The sequence below is a fragment of the Perna viridis genome, chromosome 8, assembly GCF_037379345.1.
Source record: "Perna viridis isolate PV_CMFRI_1.1 ecotype Kerala chromosome 8, ASM3737934v1, whole genome shotgun sequence".
NCBI lineage: Eukaryota > Metazoa > Mollusca > Bivalvia > Mytilida > Mytilidae > Perna > Perna viridis.
In genome coordinates this window covers 6,436,342-6,455,283 of record NC_142452.1, presented here as the reverse complement: position 1 = coordinate 6,455,283, position 18,942 = coordinate 6,436,342, and the positions used below count along the sequence as shown (strand labels likewise).

General features: G+C 32.9%; 1 protein-coding gene across 4 annotated transcripts in view; it reads right to left on the bottom strand.

Annotated features, from left to right (window-relative positions):
- Positions 1-245: 245 nt before the first annotated feature.
- The window catches only part of LOC148609109 (DNA polymerase delta catalytic subunit-like), a 33,151-nt gene continuing 14,454 nt past the window's right edge, over positions 246-18,942 (bottom strand). For all 4 annotated transcript variants that reach the window (XM_088542692.1, XM_088542695.1, XM_088542693.1 and 1 more), the window contains exons 11-25: positions 17,452-17,562; positions 16,512-16,703; positions 15,529-15,617; positions 14,967-15,083; positions 14,422-14,535; positions 13,721-13,868; positions 13,195-13,290; positions 8,868-9,005; positions 7,964-8,136; positions 6,173-6,325; positions 4,833-4,935; positions 3,833-3,965; positions 1,753-1,866; positions 1,076-1,226; positions 246-553 (exon numbers count right to left, since the gene is read on the bottom strand). In XM_088542692.1, coding sequence (XP_088398818.1) covers positions 457-553; positions 1,076-1,226; positions 1,753-1,866; positions 3,833-3,965; positions 4,833-4,935; positions 6,173-6,325; positions 7,964-8,136; positions 8,868-9,005; positions 13,195-13,290; positions 13,721-13,868; positions 14,422-14,535; positions 14,967-15,083; positions 15,529-15,617; positions 16,512-16,703; positions 17,452-17,562 — 1,929 coding nt within the window. In that variant the 3' untranslated portion in view covers positions 246-456. The remainder of the gene's footprint in view (positions 554-1,075; positions 1,227-1,752; positions 1,867-3,832; positions 3,966-4,832; positions 4,936-6,172; positions 6,326-7,963; positions 8,137-8,867; positions 9,006-13,194; positions 13,291-13,720; positions 13,869-14,421; positions 14,536-14,966; positions 15,084-15,528; positions 15,618-16,511; positions 16,704-17,451; positions 17,563-18,942) is intronic.

Genomic DNA, 18,942 nt, shown 5'->3' with positions numbered 1-18,942 from the left:
GTATCTAGAAGAATTGAAAGGCATAGCATCCCCTAGATATGAAAAAAGTTGCATTCATTTTATGTAAAATAATATATTTGTGGTCATATTTGTTGAAAGCCATAATGATGAACCTTAAATGGTTAATATCGAACTGACCTAATCAGAAAACATAAAAACCTTGACATGGATGCCGATGCCAGAAAAGTAATACAAGTACTTACATTCATTGTAGGTGAGACAATAAAACTAAATATACAAACAAACTGATTACAAAAGTACATTTTAATATCAATATTGTTGTTCTACTCTCTCATCTGATAACATTTATGTATATTTTCATTCAAGTCACTGACAGGCTAACAATTTTATGTAACAAATGATTCCAATATTATAAACAATATTCAAGCATTTACTTTTAACTTCGCATTAACTTTAGTATACATTGTACAGTTTATCTCCTTAAGAGGCCATTTGTCACCATTCAGGATCACCAAATCTATCGATTAACTTCCCATGACCTTCCAGGTCTTTCTGTACTTTTTTCCTCATATAAAAGATTGGGCAATCCCGACTGTGAAGAGAAAGAATATATCAAGAAGTAAGAAGTCAACTTTATACTTGAACCAACTTCTAATTAAGCCAAATACACAAACCTTAATTTCGAATTTTATATGCCAACATATTTATACCAGGCAGCTTGCTATGACATATGGCTGTTTATATCATGTTAATGCTAAAATATTTATACCGGGCAGCTTGCTATGACATACGGTCATTTATCATGTTAATGCCAACATATCTATATAAAGGCAGTTAGCTATGATCATGATGACTGCTAATCATGTTAATGTCAACATTTCAGGTCAATGTATTAAGATCAGAATTAACTTGAAAATAGTCTTCTTTTATATCATAAAATATATTAACTGATCATAGCCAATATATCTTTTTTTCATTATAAATAGTTTTATTTATTTTTCTACTAAAACAAATTTTCCCCTGAGTCTCATTGTTTGGATCTGATACCATTTAATAATACTTCTTGTGGTACATATGTCCAATTGTTTTACCTCCAGTAGAGCTTAATGCTTACCTAGTACATAGAACATCTTCATGTAGACTTCCCTGACACCTCTGGCACTGTGTCCACAGTCGAGAAAACTTTTCCTCCAGGACATTTAAATGTGAAATTTCTTTCTGGTAAATCTCCGATTCTCTCTTCTTACAGTAATTACACAATGCACCTGTTCAAATTAAGCAAGAAATGAGTAAGTGGCGACTCACCAGTTATAACCCCAGTTTTCAATCATGATATAGAAAATAAACAAAGTCCTTGTTAAAAAGAAGTTGTTTTAAGATTTTATCCAAAAATGGACCTCACCATATGGCAAACCTGTTGAACGAATGGACCTTATCATATGGCAGAATGTATTAAATTTTCCAGCTACAGTGAGGAGTATTTGCTGAAAAATTTCAACTTTCAAATATAAATTAAGTCCTCTGTAAAACAGAAAGTTGTCAATTTTTTTCCAAAAAAAAAAAAAAAAGATCACACCATATGGCATACCTACAGGAAGAGTGTGTAAAAATCTCAAGTCGCTGTGATGGGCAGTTGCTGAGAAAACTAATGAAAAATGAATGGCACAAACCCTGCTTGAAAACACGATGAACTTAGATGCTCCAAAGACAGTCATTGATGGTCTTCTGTGTTTGATTGTGAATGTGTAGTGAAAAATGACTTTTATGTAAATAAACACCATATGCATGTACCTTCCCTATCCAACACTGCTTTACAGCCTATACAGGTCTCTCGCTTCTTTGTAAAGGCAAACAGACCACCCACTTTGGATGTCACAACAGTCTTAGTTCTGGTATGGTCTCCTCCTGCAAGACGAATTTTGTTCAGGTACTATCTAATGGCAGTTTTGTAATGTAGGTCATAGTTATTAGACTTAAATGTATGTCTCTCCACCAAAGACAAAGATTGTCATCTACTGTCTATATACTGGATTCCTAAACGCCACAATAATTCATACAAACAACCCTACATAGCTGGATCTGCAAAATGTACCACTAAACCTCTTTTAAAACTTTACTATACTCACAGTTGTCAGAGGGTCTCCAGTCCTACCATGACACTTGTTACTCCCGTAATGGTATTAATTCAATGTGGACATGAAAAATTGGAAAGATCTTCTGGAAACCCTCAATTAAAGATTATTATCAGAATACAAAAGCATTGGAATCTATAATTTTATCAACTCTTTATATTTCTATTCCCCATACTCAGTTAAAATACCGATTCAAAAACATTGTACATCGTTGTTACTCCAAAGGAGATAGTACACCTGGATACAAATATGTAATTCTAAGAGGAGATTTCTCATGATTTGTAAAAAAAAAATCATCTTCCAAACTTACCAATTAGAATGTTTTCAAGGTGCTAGAATTTTTTATTGACAACATGTCAGGTGTGGTGGACATGTTTTTCGACAGACTGTGGGCATTAAATGGGAACATATTGTGCTCCTCTACTTGCTGACCTATTCCTTCACTCTGATTTGAAAGCTGATTTGATCCAAAAGAAGAAAGTTTCCAATATATAGATGATGTATTATCATTAAACAATCCTAGTTTTGGGGATTTCATACATGACATCAACCTCACAGAACTTGAGATAAAAGATAAAAGATACTACAGACACTGTGAATTCAGCCTCATATCTTGAAAAACACTCAGAGATCGATGGTTAAGGAAAACTATGGACCAAATATATGACAAATGCAATCACTTTTCATCCCTTCAGCACCTGTGTATAGTTTTCATATCACAACCGATATGTTATGCCAGAGCTTGCCATAACTATGCAGACTTTTTGTATTGGTCGATATGATGTCCATATGCACCATGAGAACTGATCTGTTCAATGTTTCATTGTTTCCTTTCCTCTATCGTCTACTCTGGACTTGACTATTTATGAGCAATTTGGTAGGTGTTTCTTGAAAAACTAAGGACGCTTACTCTACTGGTGCACCTGATCCATGTTCCCAGTTTTCAGTGGAGTCTGTGCGGCTCCTTTACTTTTTGTTCCTTTGTATGTATCATTTTGGTTATTTTATATTCTTTGTTGTGTGTGTTTTCCATGTCTGGTCTTAGTCCATAGAATACATTCTTTTGATTTCCTCTAGAATCCTGGTTCCCTCGATTACTCTTTATGCTCCTTCCAGTTGTTCATTGATCTGAATTCAGTTTTAATGATAAGTGATCTACCATAACAATAAATGTGGAGGTTAACATTTAATTTCATATTATATTCAAAATATTAGAACTTGTTTTAAAAAAAAAAAACCCTGCATCTAATTCATCTTCTTGGCTTCAATTAGCCAGGGTTAATACTATGTAGACCATATCCACAGTTTTCACTGCAGCTGTTGCAAGCACATTTCTCAAAAAAACTTTCACATTACCAGTATAAAGTTTGTCAATATAAAAAAAGTTTCGAAACTGGTAACACAATACAAAATGTACAAAATAAGACTATAAAAAAATTGTACATTGAAACAATATCAATAAGACACATACATGCATACCACACTTAAACATTGTACAGTCAGAATTGTAACTTCAATAGACCCGAACATTTTCATAGAACATTTCAGTAAAATACACTACTAAGTATTCATTTTCAACAAATTCTGATATTCAGTATAAAATCTCAATGTAAACCTGAAACTGCAGTGTGACGTAACCAACCAAATATATGAAGGAAGGACAGGAAGATACAATTAAAATAAGCCTTTCAGTTATATTGATATAAAGAACTGAAGAGATGAGGACATGAATTACTTACTTAGAAGTATTGACTCAGCTTTCTTCTCACCAAGGATAGGTTCAAATATCCTTAATAACGGTTTCGCTATTTGGTTTTCTAAGTAATATACAGTGTCTATAGGAATATCGTTCTCCAACACATATATTGGGTCCTGAAAACAAAAAAAAATGAAAGAAACCTTTAATTTTCTCTTTATTTCCTACTAATTTCCTTCTTAAAAACTTTTTTTTTTTTTTTTTTTTTTTTACAATTTTAATGATTTTCCAGAGAAATACTGGTATTCTGGTACTAAAAGGATTAAAATATCTGGACTCGGATGCTTCAAGAATAGGTAGTAATTGTTAAGATAAAAACATTTTTTTTGCTGTAATATATAAAATATTAAAAATTCATAAATTTCTATATTTTTTTTAATCTTTAAGCATTAAGAGTAATAAAGAGAACAAAGGTTCTAGCGGTAATCAAAAGAATGTTATCCAGGGACACAGACCAGACATGGAAAACAGACACACACAACAAAGAACACAAAGTAACTAAAATCATACATACAAAGTAACAAAAGTAAATGAGCAACTCATACTCCACTAACAACGAGGAGCATGGACCAAATGCACTGGAAGGGTAAGCATCCTCTGTTTTTCTAGAAACACCCACCGAGCTGCTCATAAAATGTCACGTCCAGGGTAGATGAAAGAGGAAAGGAAAACTATGACACAATGAACAAATCATTTTTCAAAGTGTAAACTGATACGCCATAAAGATCCACGAGTTCATGATGGCATAGCTTGGGTTTTGGCCCCTTGTAAAAACATACGTAAATACAAGTACATTATGAACATTCTATTGTTTACAATTCCTTTAATTTGATGTAGTAAGTTCACTATCAGACAAAAGCCAACAATATAAGCTGTAATTTAGTAAACACACTATGTGAAAAGAGTTGTAATGCCAAGACTGGACTTCTAAAAAGAAAATTAAGACTGTGATTTATTCAAGCTCCCATACAAAAATAATATACCTCAGATTTCATAAATGCTGGAGTTTTTTTAGCTGCTGCTATTATAACATATGGTACTCTATCACCTAACTGTGGAGCACTACCAGGATCTCGCTTCTTCATCCTATAAACCATTCAACTACTTATAAAGGTGACATCAAGCCCAGTAAATTTTATGGAAATCAAATTTATAAAAATAGGCTAAAAATTTAAAAACGTATTGAAGGCAAGGCTCTGGAAACAATCAAAATGCTGGTCATTGTCTGACAAATTTTGCTAATGACCAAGACAATTTTCCAATATCAGAAATAATCAACCATTATTAATTACAGTCTGCTTGATTTTATTAGAGGCTAAACATCCTGTCTCCTAATTGTTAATTAGAAATTGACAGGCATGCGTCAATATTAGTAGATGTGCAGTCACCTGTGACTGATTTACCTGAAACTGATTGGGTTGACTGCTTAATTAAATTAACAGTATATGTACTTATGTTGCGATTTGAAAAAATATGTACACACTCCAATATTTATCCACGGATTTCTCAGTGGTAAAGAAAGCATGTGGTGCAAAAACAGTTTGTAAAGTACTGCAAATCAGTCAGAGTTTGTATATATCAATTTATCATTTGAATCCTTTAACACAGAATTCAACAACCCATCTGAAACTATATATATTTTAATTTTCATCACTAGGGACTTGTGGTCAAAAACAATCTTTTTATTTTTTGACAGTATTTTGTAACAGAGTGTGTGATGAAATAAACACAAATTTCAATATTTATCTTTAAATGACTACAAAAAAAGATTTTTTTTTAAAGTCTATTCTCATTCTCAGCATGTAACATCTAATTGCATCTGCCATCTGCTGAAGTTGAATAAGATGACCGCCATGGCATGTCAAAGTTTCCAGAGCCTTGATTGAACAGTATTTTTTTCTAAATTCAAGAGAGATAACTCCTACAAAAATCAACAAACAGGAATAGAATGTAAAGTGGACAAAATCTGATGTCTGGAAAGGTGTATATGATTATGAAGTCCAAGGACAAAAAATTGGGTAAAATCTGTGGGGTGAAAAACAAAATTGAGCTGTAAATCATCGATACATGTACGCATGCATAACAATTAAAATAAGTTTATTATCTGACAACTGTTTGTTAGAGATGACAGAAATACAAATGTATGTGTACTAGCAACTTTGTGGAGGGGGCATAAAAACATGCTTAAAAGTTTGGTCAAAATAATTAAAGACATTGCAAACAGCTTGCAGATTAAATATAATTTATATAAAATAACTGAAGCCTATAATATTTTAGACAAAAAAATATCTTTTTCAACAAATAGAGCTTTGAAGGAACATACCTATTGGCTAATTCTACATGAGCCTGCTTTCCAGCATACTCATCATCTGTTTTGGTTAGCTCCTTGGTAATAACCAAATTGGAAATATCTATCCTATTACAGAGTAAGTCAGATATGGTCTGTTTAGCATATTCCACAGCACCGTCAGGATCTCTACATAGATAAACAATAACTTTAAAATAAACCATCATAATTTATCACTACACAATTTTTAATAAAGACAAACCCTCAACAGTCGTGCCAGTGTGGACACAATAATAGTTTTTGACACACTAAGGCATAGTTACTTACAAACACTAGGGGATAGGGACTTACAATTCATTTTGGGCACAACAACTGGTTTGGATACAATGTAGCACAAAAATTTGAAATTCAGTTAAAAATTTTCGAAATTAGACCAATATTCAAATGTTGTTTATTCGGGTGTGGCCTCTTTGACCCCTTATAACTTAGGAACTGTAAGAGATACCTAAAATCTGATTGAAAATGCAGTCTGTGATATTTAAAGAGTCAAATAAAAAAAAAATTGATTTTTTAAAAGGGGTGCACCATTTGACTCCTTACAACTTGAAAATAGTCAGATATATCTGGCTGGGATTTTCAAAAGGAAAATGCATGTTTTCAAGCCCACTTTTTGGCTCCTAATTTCTAAAAAAAAATGAAGTCTTTACCACCAAAATTAATCCACATGTAGCCACTGTTGTTTACAATTTTGTAAAACAATATCATTACATTCCTAAGCTATGACTGGAGTTTCATAGTTGAATTATATGAATGGCTTGCTTTAGGTCCATTTGGCATTTAATTCTCAAATGGCTTAGGCTACAACCCCCAAAATCAATACCAACCCTTCCTTTTGTTGTTTAAAACCTTGTTATAAAATTTTATAAAGATCAACCGACTAATACTCAAGTTATTGCTTGAAAACTAAGTGTATCTGAATGACGACAATGGCAGTGCCATACCAATATACAACCACATTTTTTTTGCAGTCATATAAAAAAGATATAAATGACCTCTATTCTTTAAATGTATCTTACTATTGAATGATCCATTGGTTGTGCTTTAATATTTTTTGGCAGACATTTTATGCATTTCAGGATGAGAACAACAAATTTTAATGAACTGAAGTGTTACATCTAATTGGCTAATTGCAACCAGCAATTTTTTATTGTAATAAATAATACCAGATTATTCTGTTTGTTAATTACCAGTCTTAATTATGACTGGTTGTCCAGACTAATTTGAAACCTGGGTGCCCACGCTTGACATGTTCAGGATCTTTGGGTTTCAATATCAAAGCAATTGACATGGAATTAAATAAAACCAATAAAACTACTTAACAAAATACACTTTCTTAAAGATACTAACAATTTAATGTTACCTACCTTAAATAATATGATTTGAAAAACTTTCGCTGACACCTATAGAGTTTACACTGATGACCTAAATTCATGCCTGATCCACGACTTATCTGGCAAATTTGACTTATCCGTGTTTTTTTGTGGATTTAGTCTTAATCTGGAGATTTGACTTATACTCCACATCAACTTATTGATTGAAAAATATGGTACAATATCAGTCAATATGAATCTACTGACGCATTACCTATCTATAAGAATCAACTGACACATTACCTGTCTATAAGAATCAGCTGGACATAACTTGTCTGTAAAAATCAAAGGAACATATTACCTGTATATAGAAATCATTTGAATACAATGTACATTACCTGTCTACAAGAATCAGCTGAACACATTACCTGTCTATGAGAATCAGCTAAAACATTACCTGTCTATGAGAATCAGCTGAAGGCACATGTTGATGAGATTAGCAACCAGTGGACTATTATCACGTCGAACTGTTTCTATACCTTTACAGTCCATTTTATCATATTTATTTGGGTTGGTCCAGAACAGTCCAGCATATCTCTTCTTATTAATTAACAGGTAGGGAAAGTATACCTATCAATATATTAAAACCACTTAAAACTTATTCATATTTGGATTTTCACAGGAATTGAACTTTCCCTGGTAAAATTGAGAACCTTTTTCTTTTTAAAAAAAATTTTGTGCCTATGTTTTGCTCTACTGCAGACTATGAGACCTACCTTTTACACACAAACTATTTCAATCCTTTCATTCTATAACTTACTTTACAAGATACAAGTAAGAGTTGTCATGAATGAATCTTTGTTGATCGGTTTCAACTGTCAAAGCTTAGTAATGTTTTTTTTTTCTTTTAAGTTGTGAAATTTGAGCTTTTTTTTTTGAGTTACTCACTGGCATAAATACATTTCAGTCCAATGTTGCTTATTTATACCCTACAATGATCAATACTACAAGGCAAAAACTAATCAAAGCCAACTAAACTTAAAAACCCTGGTAACTTACTAGTAGTTACTGTTGTATGTATGTAAACATTAACAAAAACCATTTAATCCACTAATGACGGCTACAATATGCAAATATTTGTACACATTAAATTTTTTTTCTGAGTTCTATAAACGTAGATAGGATTTTCCTTCATTCTACAGTTTGTGTTTCTCCTCTTGTCCTCTGCTTTTTCTCCTATTGAAGGCAGACAATTTTGGCCTCCATTTCTTCTTTTATGTCTTAATTGTATTTAGTTTCTTTTTTACCTTTTCAATGTAGCTCTTTTTTCACTTATTTATCATTCCTACCACTACAAATACCTTTTCAAACTCAAGTTTTATTGGACTAATAAATTTTTCTGAGATATGTTCTGCAGCCTCTTGTCCAAGCTTCATTGCTTCTTCAACGGACTCCACTCCAAATTTACACATAACAGAGTCTGTATCTCCATAGATTACCTGCATGAAATAAAGTACACCAAACATTCTTCAGCAATTTTAAAGCAATAATAAAAAAATCTAATCAAGGAGTAAATAAAAAGCTTCAACCAGCACTGCATGGTATAACCACAGCCAGTTAAACTCTGCTCACTTGTCCCAAGTATATACATAATATTAGTTTTTGACTAACATAAACATAGGAACTTACAGTACATTATAGATAAAACAACTGATTTGGGCACAATGTTGCATGAATTTTGAAATTTGATTTTAGTAAGAAGTTCTGCTTTCATGGACCACCTTGTACCCCATTATCTCAGAAGCGTTAATGATAGAGTAAATCTGCATACTTCTAAAAGCTATATAAAGTGATACAATGTAGAAAAAATATTCATTGAAATTAGATTAAGTTTAAAAAACAATCTTTTACAAAATAACATTTTTGTCCATGTGACCCTTTTTACTCAAAAACAATTAGAAAAATTCAAATGTTCATTGAAAACTATAGGTATGAATTTTCTCAAGAGGCTCTCAAAGAGCCTAAATCACCCACATGAAAAACCATGCCCAATTTTATAAGTAATGTAGGTATCATGCTTTGTTACCATGTTTGACAAAAAAATTGCTGAAAAAGAGTATATATTGATGAATGCTGAAAGTTCAAGAGTACTTAAGGCACTGTAAAAAGTTGGAAATGCCTTCAAAGTGCTTTTAGAACCTCTGGAAAACAAGAGGCTCCCAGGAGCCTGAATTGCTCAACTGGTTGAATTTTGCTTTTCAAGTGCAATAAATTAAACAAGAAGTTGTCCAACAATTTTGACTAAAGAAAACTTCGTTTGGACTTATCATAAGGATCATTTCAGTAAATGAAAGTCTAAATCTATCATAGTTTTCAAGACATTGGCTGAAAACTGTAAAAAAAAAACCCAAAAAAAACTGTCATTTTCCCTGTCAAGGGCAATAACTCTTATAAGAAGGCGGCGTCTAACAAATTTTAAGCGTGAAAAATAAGGATCATTTCAGCTATTGAAAGAATTTAGCTAAACCTAACGGTTTTGAAGATATATCTATTTTTAGTAACAGTGGCCATGTTTTTCAATGGATCAAAAAACACCACTTCAATTCTATGCAGGATACCCCAAGGAACACTTATACAGAGTTTTGTTTCAATTGGTAAAATAGACTCAAAGGAGAAGATTTTTGAAAGAAATAACATAAAAAATAGCAAAAAACGTTTAAAAAGGGCGATAAATCCAACATGGCATAATAGATTAAAATGAAAATTTGACAGCAGATGGATCTCATCAAGGTGAACACTTTTATTACCCCCATGTCAGAATTTGGCTAAACCTTACCGTTTTGGAGTACTGTATATGCGAAAAACTATTGTCTGACTCCTATGTTCTATTTTTAGTAACAGCGGCCATGTTTTTCGACGGATCAAAAATCCCCACACCAGTTATATGCAGGATACCCCAAGGAACATTCATACCAAGTTTGGTTCTAATTGGTCAAGTAGTTTCAGTGGAGAAGAGTTTTGAAAAATTGTTAACGAAGACGGACGCCAAGTGATGGCAATAGCTCACATGGCCTTTGGCCAGGTGATCTAAAAATTGGGCAGGGGTCCCCTTATACCCTGTTAATCCACAGGGCTGAGGCTGCATTAGTGATTAACCAAATGTCAGGTATGTGTAAATTTTAGTAGTTTGGTATGTCTGTTGAAAGGTTTTGAACAATACAGAAGTTTGTAAGAACTCCATATTAATTAAAAATATTCAATATATCATTATATGCAGCAGAGGTTTCAACTGACTTTTTAACTCTACTCTATAAAAAATAGGATCTGCAAGCTATACTCACTGAGTATACCCCCAGTTTCCCCCAAAAATGTATTCTTTCCAAAGTCGGTTAACAGGAGGTAATTATTTATCAGGCCTAAAACTTGTACACTCCTTGAGACGTTTAGGTTCCCCACATGCACGATACCCAAACTCACCCTAAATGCTCACCAAGCACATGATAAACGAACGCTTCTATCGTGCGTTTAAATTACGTTCCTATCATGCGTTTAAACACACAATAAACTAACGCTCCCAGCATACATTTAAACACACGATAAACGAACGCTCTTAGCGTGTATTTAAACGCACGATAGACGAACAATGAAAAATAATAATATTGACATATAATGAAGCCAGAAAAAAATAGAAAATAAAATTAATGAAATTATATAAATTAATAATAGCAAACAAGATGCTCCCAGAAGCCTGAATTGCTCACCTGGTTGAATTTTGCCTTTCAAAGGCAATAAATTTAACGAGAAGTTGTCCAACAATTTTGACTCAAGAAGTCTTTGGTAGGACTTATCATAAGATCTTCTGAACAACTGAAAGTTTCTTTTAATCTATCATAGTTTTCAAGATATCGACTGAAATCTGTTAAAAAAAGGAGATATTTTTGCCCTTTCAAGGGCAGTAACTCTTACAAGGAGTGATCTAACAACTTTTATCCCTGAAGACTTTTGTAGTCCTAATAATATGGATCATTTCAGCTATTGAAAGAATTTTGCTAAACCTAACAGTTTTGGAGATATATGCGAAAAACTATTGTCTGACCCCTATGTTCTATTTTTAGTAATGGCTGCCATGTTTTTTGACGGATAAAAAATCCCCACATCAGTTCTATGCAGGATACCCTAAGGAACATTCATACCAAGTTTGGTTTCAATTGATCAAGTAGTTTCAGAGGAGAAGATTTTTGAAAGAAATAACATTAAAAATAGCAAAAATCATTAAAAAAGGGCAATAACTCCAACATGGCTATACCGATTAAAACCAAAAATTTACCATAGATTTTATCATGCTGAACACTTTTTTCCCATCAAAACTTAGATAAACCTAACGACTCAGGAGATATTTGTGAAAAACTACTGTCTGACCCCTATGTTCTATTTTTAGTAACAGTGGCCATTCTAGCTGTTTTTCGATGGATCAAAAATCCCCACACCAGTTCTATGTAGGATACCCCAAGAAACATTCATACCAAGTTTGGTTCCAATTGGTCAAGTAGTGTCAGAGGTGTAGAGTTTTGAAAAATTGTTAATGATGACGGACGCCAAGTGATGGCAATAGCTCACCTGGCCATAGGCTAGGTGAGCTAAAAATGTATCAAATTTTCAAGCCGCTGTAATAAGCAGTAGCTGAGAAAACTGATGGAGAAAAGGGTTACAGAAATACAGAAACAAAAACAAGGGTTCCTTCGCAGTGGGGCATAGCACTAAAAAAATCAAAATGCACCAAGGTGCACTAGCTGAGTTGTGTCCCCATTTAGAAAAAAGAAACATAATCGACGTATTAAATAAATAGGGTTCTATCTTACTTGGTATATAACAATATCCCAAACTTCCAATGAATCAGTTGAAAACATTTTGTGTAATGGCCCAGAAACTTAATTTTTACAGAAAAAAAGGAAAATTTTTTACAACTGTTACTGCAAACGAAATTCCCCCAAAATCAATAGTGTTTTTATTCATCTGGTATGTAACAATTACCTAGAGCTCCGTTTCAATCAGATGTTAACTTTTTAAGTACCAGTCCACATAAAATTCATACACTACAAATGGTTAAGTGATTCATGGTTAAGAAAAACCTACCACACAAATGATGCTTTTTTTGGTCTATGTATGTTATATTTTCACATAAAAACAATCTTTTCTGCATTCAGATTTGCACTTTTTAGAAAATCATACATTTATCTCCCACAAAAATCAAACAAATCAAGCCAAATCAAGAACAATAACTCTTGCAAAGTGCAAATTTCATGTAAAATCTATATAATTTTATGTCAAAAGCGCAACAACCAATTGAAAAACTAAGACTGGTTACGTGATCAGTTACTGTTTCTTAGCAAGAAATAAAACTGAGTTCGGTGGGTTTTTGACATGCATGAATCACCTTCTGTCTGATTTTTATAAAGACTGCTACTTAAGTTATTGTCTGGAATCCTAATTTTTATGCAAAAATGCACACTTGACCTTGACCAAAGCTTCTCCCCCACCATCATCAAACCATAACCAAGTTCAACTTTGTTGCACTTTGGCTAAAAACAAGGAGAAAAAAAAACTGGATCAAATGGGTAAACTTAAAAGACATCTATATATAAATATACATATATGTCAATGCCATGCTGTCATCCTTTTAACATTTACCTTAGCATCATGTTTGTAACCATTAGCAATAGTGTATTTCTCCTCTACATAACCTTTTGTCTGCTCAATCATCATTCTGCCAAATGCAGTTACACTCTACAAAAGTAAAGTATGGTCTATTTAAACACAATTTTTTTTAATCTTATTTTTGAGGCTATCAATTTACAAAGCATGAGTAAGAAAAAAATATAATAGTTAATAAATGTTTTGCAAAAAAAACAAAGCTGAAACCCAAGGTAGGTAAAGATAATCACTTCTATGCTATGGTCCATTAACTCTATCTCTAAATCAATAACACAATTCACTACCAAATTCTAGATGAGCTTTTTGTGATGGGTTGAACAAGTTTGTGCCATCCTTGGATATGAGATATATTCTAATGGAATAACACTTACAGTTAAATCTGAATTTAAAAAATAGAGAAACTCCAAATTTACGTTGAAGAATATAGTTCTATAAAGGTTTTTTGTAGAATTTCAACTACAAATACTTTGATGATTGTAATATCTAGCCAATGACGGAGCACCTGAGATATTTCTAGGCAAGGCAATTTCCCCACTTGAGCCCCTGTAAATCCATATACAGAATTAGCACTAATCTTCAAAGCCAACTGTCTGCCATCCAACACCTGCTTCTTAAATGGATCTCTTTCTTTTTTCAGATCTGCTTTGGCTCTTGAAATATCAACAATATGAAATTCACTTATAGCTTAAGAAAAAGTAAATTGTTTATGATATAATAAGTCAAAGATTTATTCGAGAGTTATTCGACCCGATACATTTTGCTATGTTAAATTCAATAATTGTTGACAATGTTTAGCAATTGGTCAAAGCAGTTCATTGCTTTTGTAGAATTTCAAATTTACAGAAAGAAATGAACAACAGAAAACAAACAGCCCTCCTATACCAAATAATATGCCAATTTCCTTTCTTTTTTTAGGTTTTAAATATAATAACTCTGAAGCAAAAAAAACAGTATGGAAAAAAACAGAAAATAAAAAAGGGTGTTTCCTTTTATGAGGGCAAACATTATACCAAGAATAATTATAACCTCTTGAAGTACATTAAATTAACTCAATTTATTGTACATTGACCATTAGTGTAACTTAACATCATATTAACCATCATTCGCACCAATAAACAATACTATTTTGACATCATGAAGTTACAGTTGAAAGCAACAAAAATCTCAGACATATTTTAAAAGTTTTGTGGCATACAGTCTTACTTTTTCCTGGCTGACAAGAGATGCTCCAAGATTTCAGGCAGTAATCCTTTTCTCAACGTACTCTTTACAAACAAATTCCCTGAGGGGGTTTTAATGAACTGGTCAGCAGTCAGCCTGCCAAAAAAATCATTAACAAGTAAGGAAAACTACCTTAGTACTTACTAAAACATTAAAATACAGTTTTAAGGCTAAACACAATACAAGGCATTGCCATATATATACAACTGATGTACTCATAATCATAATGCATTGTTAGTTTTAATTCCCTTACAAAACATTTTATGTAAGATTAGACTAGAATTAAACAAGATGGCTGCACACAAAGTTGTGATAAGAATAGTATACCCAAACAAAACCAAACAGGAAATTGATAAATTAGGAAACTGGAAAGGGGAAACACAGTAGAAGTCATCATCCAAAAGCAGTGTGTTAAATATCAAACCATTACTTGTTACAGTAATGGAGGGGTAGACAAGATGAGTGCAGTATAACTCCCTCTCTAATGAGTGGGTGTGTATTTAATCCTTAGATAGCCTCACACTTACCCTTCTTTCTGTATAGTATTCTGATTAAGTAAGGATGTATAACACAGATTATGAGCCATCATGATTGATGGGTACAAAGATGAGAAATCCAATGTTGCTATAGGCTGATTATAGTACCTGAAAATACATAAGGTAATAAGAGTTTAATTTGACTACTCCTGATTCAGTTGATTATTTCAAGTCACTCCAGTAGAATGTTATTACATTTCTATATTCTAGAGGATATGCAGAACAGCAGAAATGTGTTAATTCTGTTTTTTTTTTTTGTTTGTTTGTTTGTTTTTTGTTGTTTTTTTTTTTTTTTTTTTTTGCTTTTGGGGGGGGGGGGGGGGCGCCCTTGTAGTTCAGATACTGTATTCACAATTGTCTAGGTTTGTCAAATATTAGTAGAATACAGAATTTAAAATTTGAGGATTTAAGCAAGCATGCAAGCATTTTTAAAGTAGGAATTTTACATATCTAAATTTGGTTAGAAAATCAATGAAAAGTCCTTCAAAGGTGGTCAAACACTGTACCTTGAATGATAAAAGAGAAACAGTTGTTATATCAGTGTAATTCTCACCCTTTAACAGGCTCTATAACTGTGGCACCTTCATATTCATCACCAGGATCTACTCTGTGTGTAGGTAATACCAAATCTTGTTCCTTAGCCTGAAATATACAATGTAAAAGTTAGAGGACATTTTAACAGTTAGTACTACACTCTGTGTGTAGGTAATACTAAATCTTGTTCCTTACTCTGAAATATACAATGTAAAAGTTAGAGGACATCATAACAGGTAGTACTACACTCTGTGTGTAGGTAATACTAAATTTTGTTTCTTAGCCTAAAAGTTAGAGGACATTGTAGCAAGCAGTACTACACTCTGTGTAGGTAATACTAAATCTTGTTCCTTACCCTGATATATACAATGTAAAAGTTAGAGGACATTATAGCTGGTAGTACTACACTCTGTGTGTAGGTAAAACTAAATCTTGTTCCTTAGCGTAAAAGTTAAAGTACATTATAACAGGTAGTACTACACTCCATGTGTAGATAATACTAAATCTTGTTCCTTAGCATAAAAGTTAGAGTACATTATAACATGTAGTACTACACTCTGTGTGTAGGTAATAATAAATCTTGTTCCTTAGCATAAAAGTTAGAGTACATTTTAACAGGTAGTACTACACTCGATGTGTAGGTAATACTAAATCTTGTTCCTTAGCCTGAAATATATAATGTAAAAGTTAGAGTACATTATAGCAGGTAGTACTACATGTAATATTCAAAGATGAATAAATCATTGATTTCTTCACTTAAATACATGTACTTATAAAGTTCTGATACTACATCATTTTACTATCCATCTTTTTTATGAAATTCGTCATTTGACAAAATTTGTCATTCAGTCAAAGAAAATCCTCTAGTAAATTATGTGACATGTTGTAAATCAAACTTAATGTAAATAGGTCAAACAAACATATTCAATATAAAATTGATGAAGTTTCATGGTTAATTTTAAAAAATACAGTTGGTGTACAACCAGAAAAAACTGTACTTACTTTTCTCAACAACTGAGAAATGACTTTGATTTGCTGACCTCTGGACAACAAGTAAGGTAAAGGAACACCAGTGACTCTTGCCATTTCCATGTAGTTGATAACACACATTAGTTTACCGAGGAGTCTGAGAGGTAGAATGGCATCCTTTAGACAGTAAACAGCTAATCGTCTTCTTGTCTGATCAGACCCATTCTACGGAGAAGCACAATACCAGAAAAAATAATCTTGTTTTCTTTTATATAAGGGGGAGGATGCATGAAAATCTATGATGAACCTTGTTCAAATCACTAGTGATACACCCAGATTTCAATTAAGATATAAGGAAAATAAAATCAAGTCCTCAGTAAACAGGAAGTTGTTAAAAATTTTCTGAAAATGGATCCCACCATATGTCATACCTACAAGAAGAATGTGTTAAAATTTCCAACTGTAACAGAAAAAAATGTTACAGACATATGGAAACAAGGAAGCTGAGAAAAGGGTAAAACAATATACCCCCTCTCCTTTGGAGTGGGGCATAAAAATACACAAGCATGATATTGGGCCAAGTACTTAAAAAAGTCAGCTAAACATACTTATTGAGTAACATTAACTTCTTAACAAGACTTCAGTATACTTTGGAAAACTAATACCAAAATACTGCTTTGGGTTTACCTGTCGGAAGACCCTGAATTCTGGGATTATCAAGTATCTTAATCTGTTCAAATGACTGACTTTCGTCCTTAAAAATGTTTCCAGACAAAATTTTCAGGGAGTTAACTTTTAAGGTTTTATTGACAGGTATGTAAAACCTTTCTAAGATGTTATAATGACTTATTCTGAAAACGATGGGCAATCTGTCAAAATATTTAAGGTATGAATTATTAGGGAGGTAACAAGAAAATTTTTGGATGTTATATCAACGAAATACATTAAAACAACCCAAAATAAGGGAATGTACCTGTAAATCTGTTATAATTGAATGTTGAACATCTTCCTTCTGTTCTTGTAAAAAATGAAATGACACGGCATTCAGAGTGTAGGATCTCAACTTGTAATCTCGTAATAAAATCTGAAATGTACATAGAGCAAAACATTGATTTATTGAAGAAATTAACATTAAAACAATCCGAAACATAATGCATTACAATACAGCTTCTATACTAATCATGAAAGAATGTCAACAATTCCATTGTATAAAACTGTGATACAGCTAATAACCTACACTATTTATAGGCACATGTTGTTGTGCTAGATATACCCTACTCACACAGGAAGTAACCAAATCAATTATTACAACAATAAACAATCCTAATTTCAGGGATTTGATACATCCCACCTACCCAAAAGAACTTGAGATAAAGGATACTACAGACACTGTGAAGTCAGCCTCATATCTTGACTTACACTTAGAAATCGATGATAAAGGAAAACTATTGACCAAACTTTACGACAAATGTGATGACTTTTCATTCAGAATTGTCAACTTTCCTTTCATCTGTGGCAACATCCCTTCGGCTCCTGCGTATGGAGTGTTCATATCACAACTCACACGTTATGCCAGAGCTTGCCAAATCTACGCAGACTTTTTGTATCACACTATAACTCTAACAAATAGGCTTCTGGAACAGTGTTATGTTGCTACAAGATTGAAGTCATCACTACAGAAGTTTTATGGTCGTCATCATGAACTCGTGGATCGTTACGGTGTATCCATCAGCACCATGAAAACTGATTTATTCAACAGGTCATAGTTTTCCTTTCCTCATTTGTCTACCCCGGACTTGACTTTTTATGAGCAACTCGGCAGGTGTTTCTAGAAAAGCAGAGGACGCTTACCCTACCGGTGCACCGGGTCCATGCTCCCATTTTTTAGTGGAGTCCGAGTTGCTCATTTACTTTTGTTACTTTGTATGTATGATTTTAGTTACTTTATGTTCTTTGTTGTGTATGTCTGTTTTCCATGTCTGGTCTTTGTCCCTGGATTACATTCTTTTGCTTACCGCTATAACCTTGGTTTCCTTGATTACTCTTACAACATACCAAATATGACATCACACAATCCATTGATATTTGATGTAATTGCAACACAATTCAGGAAGATGGATGGACATTATGGTGTTTTCAATATGCCATCTACTGTCAGAGCCGATGTAATGTGGAACAATAACAAAACTTCCAACAAAGTTTCATCAAAATTCATTGGATAGGCTCAGTGTTTCTTATAATTTACCCAAAAATTTTAGATATAAATATTCTGATTTATGTGTGTGTGATTAGCACTAATAACCTGGTATGACAGAACCAGTTGACTTAAAGTTAATGACAATTTTTCCAGCGTATTATCCTTAAGTGATGTTATATAACAGATACACTGTTCAACCCTCATGCTTGATAAACGAGTATTTAGACATGAAAAAAAAACTAGAAACTCTGTTTGTCACAAGAGCCC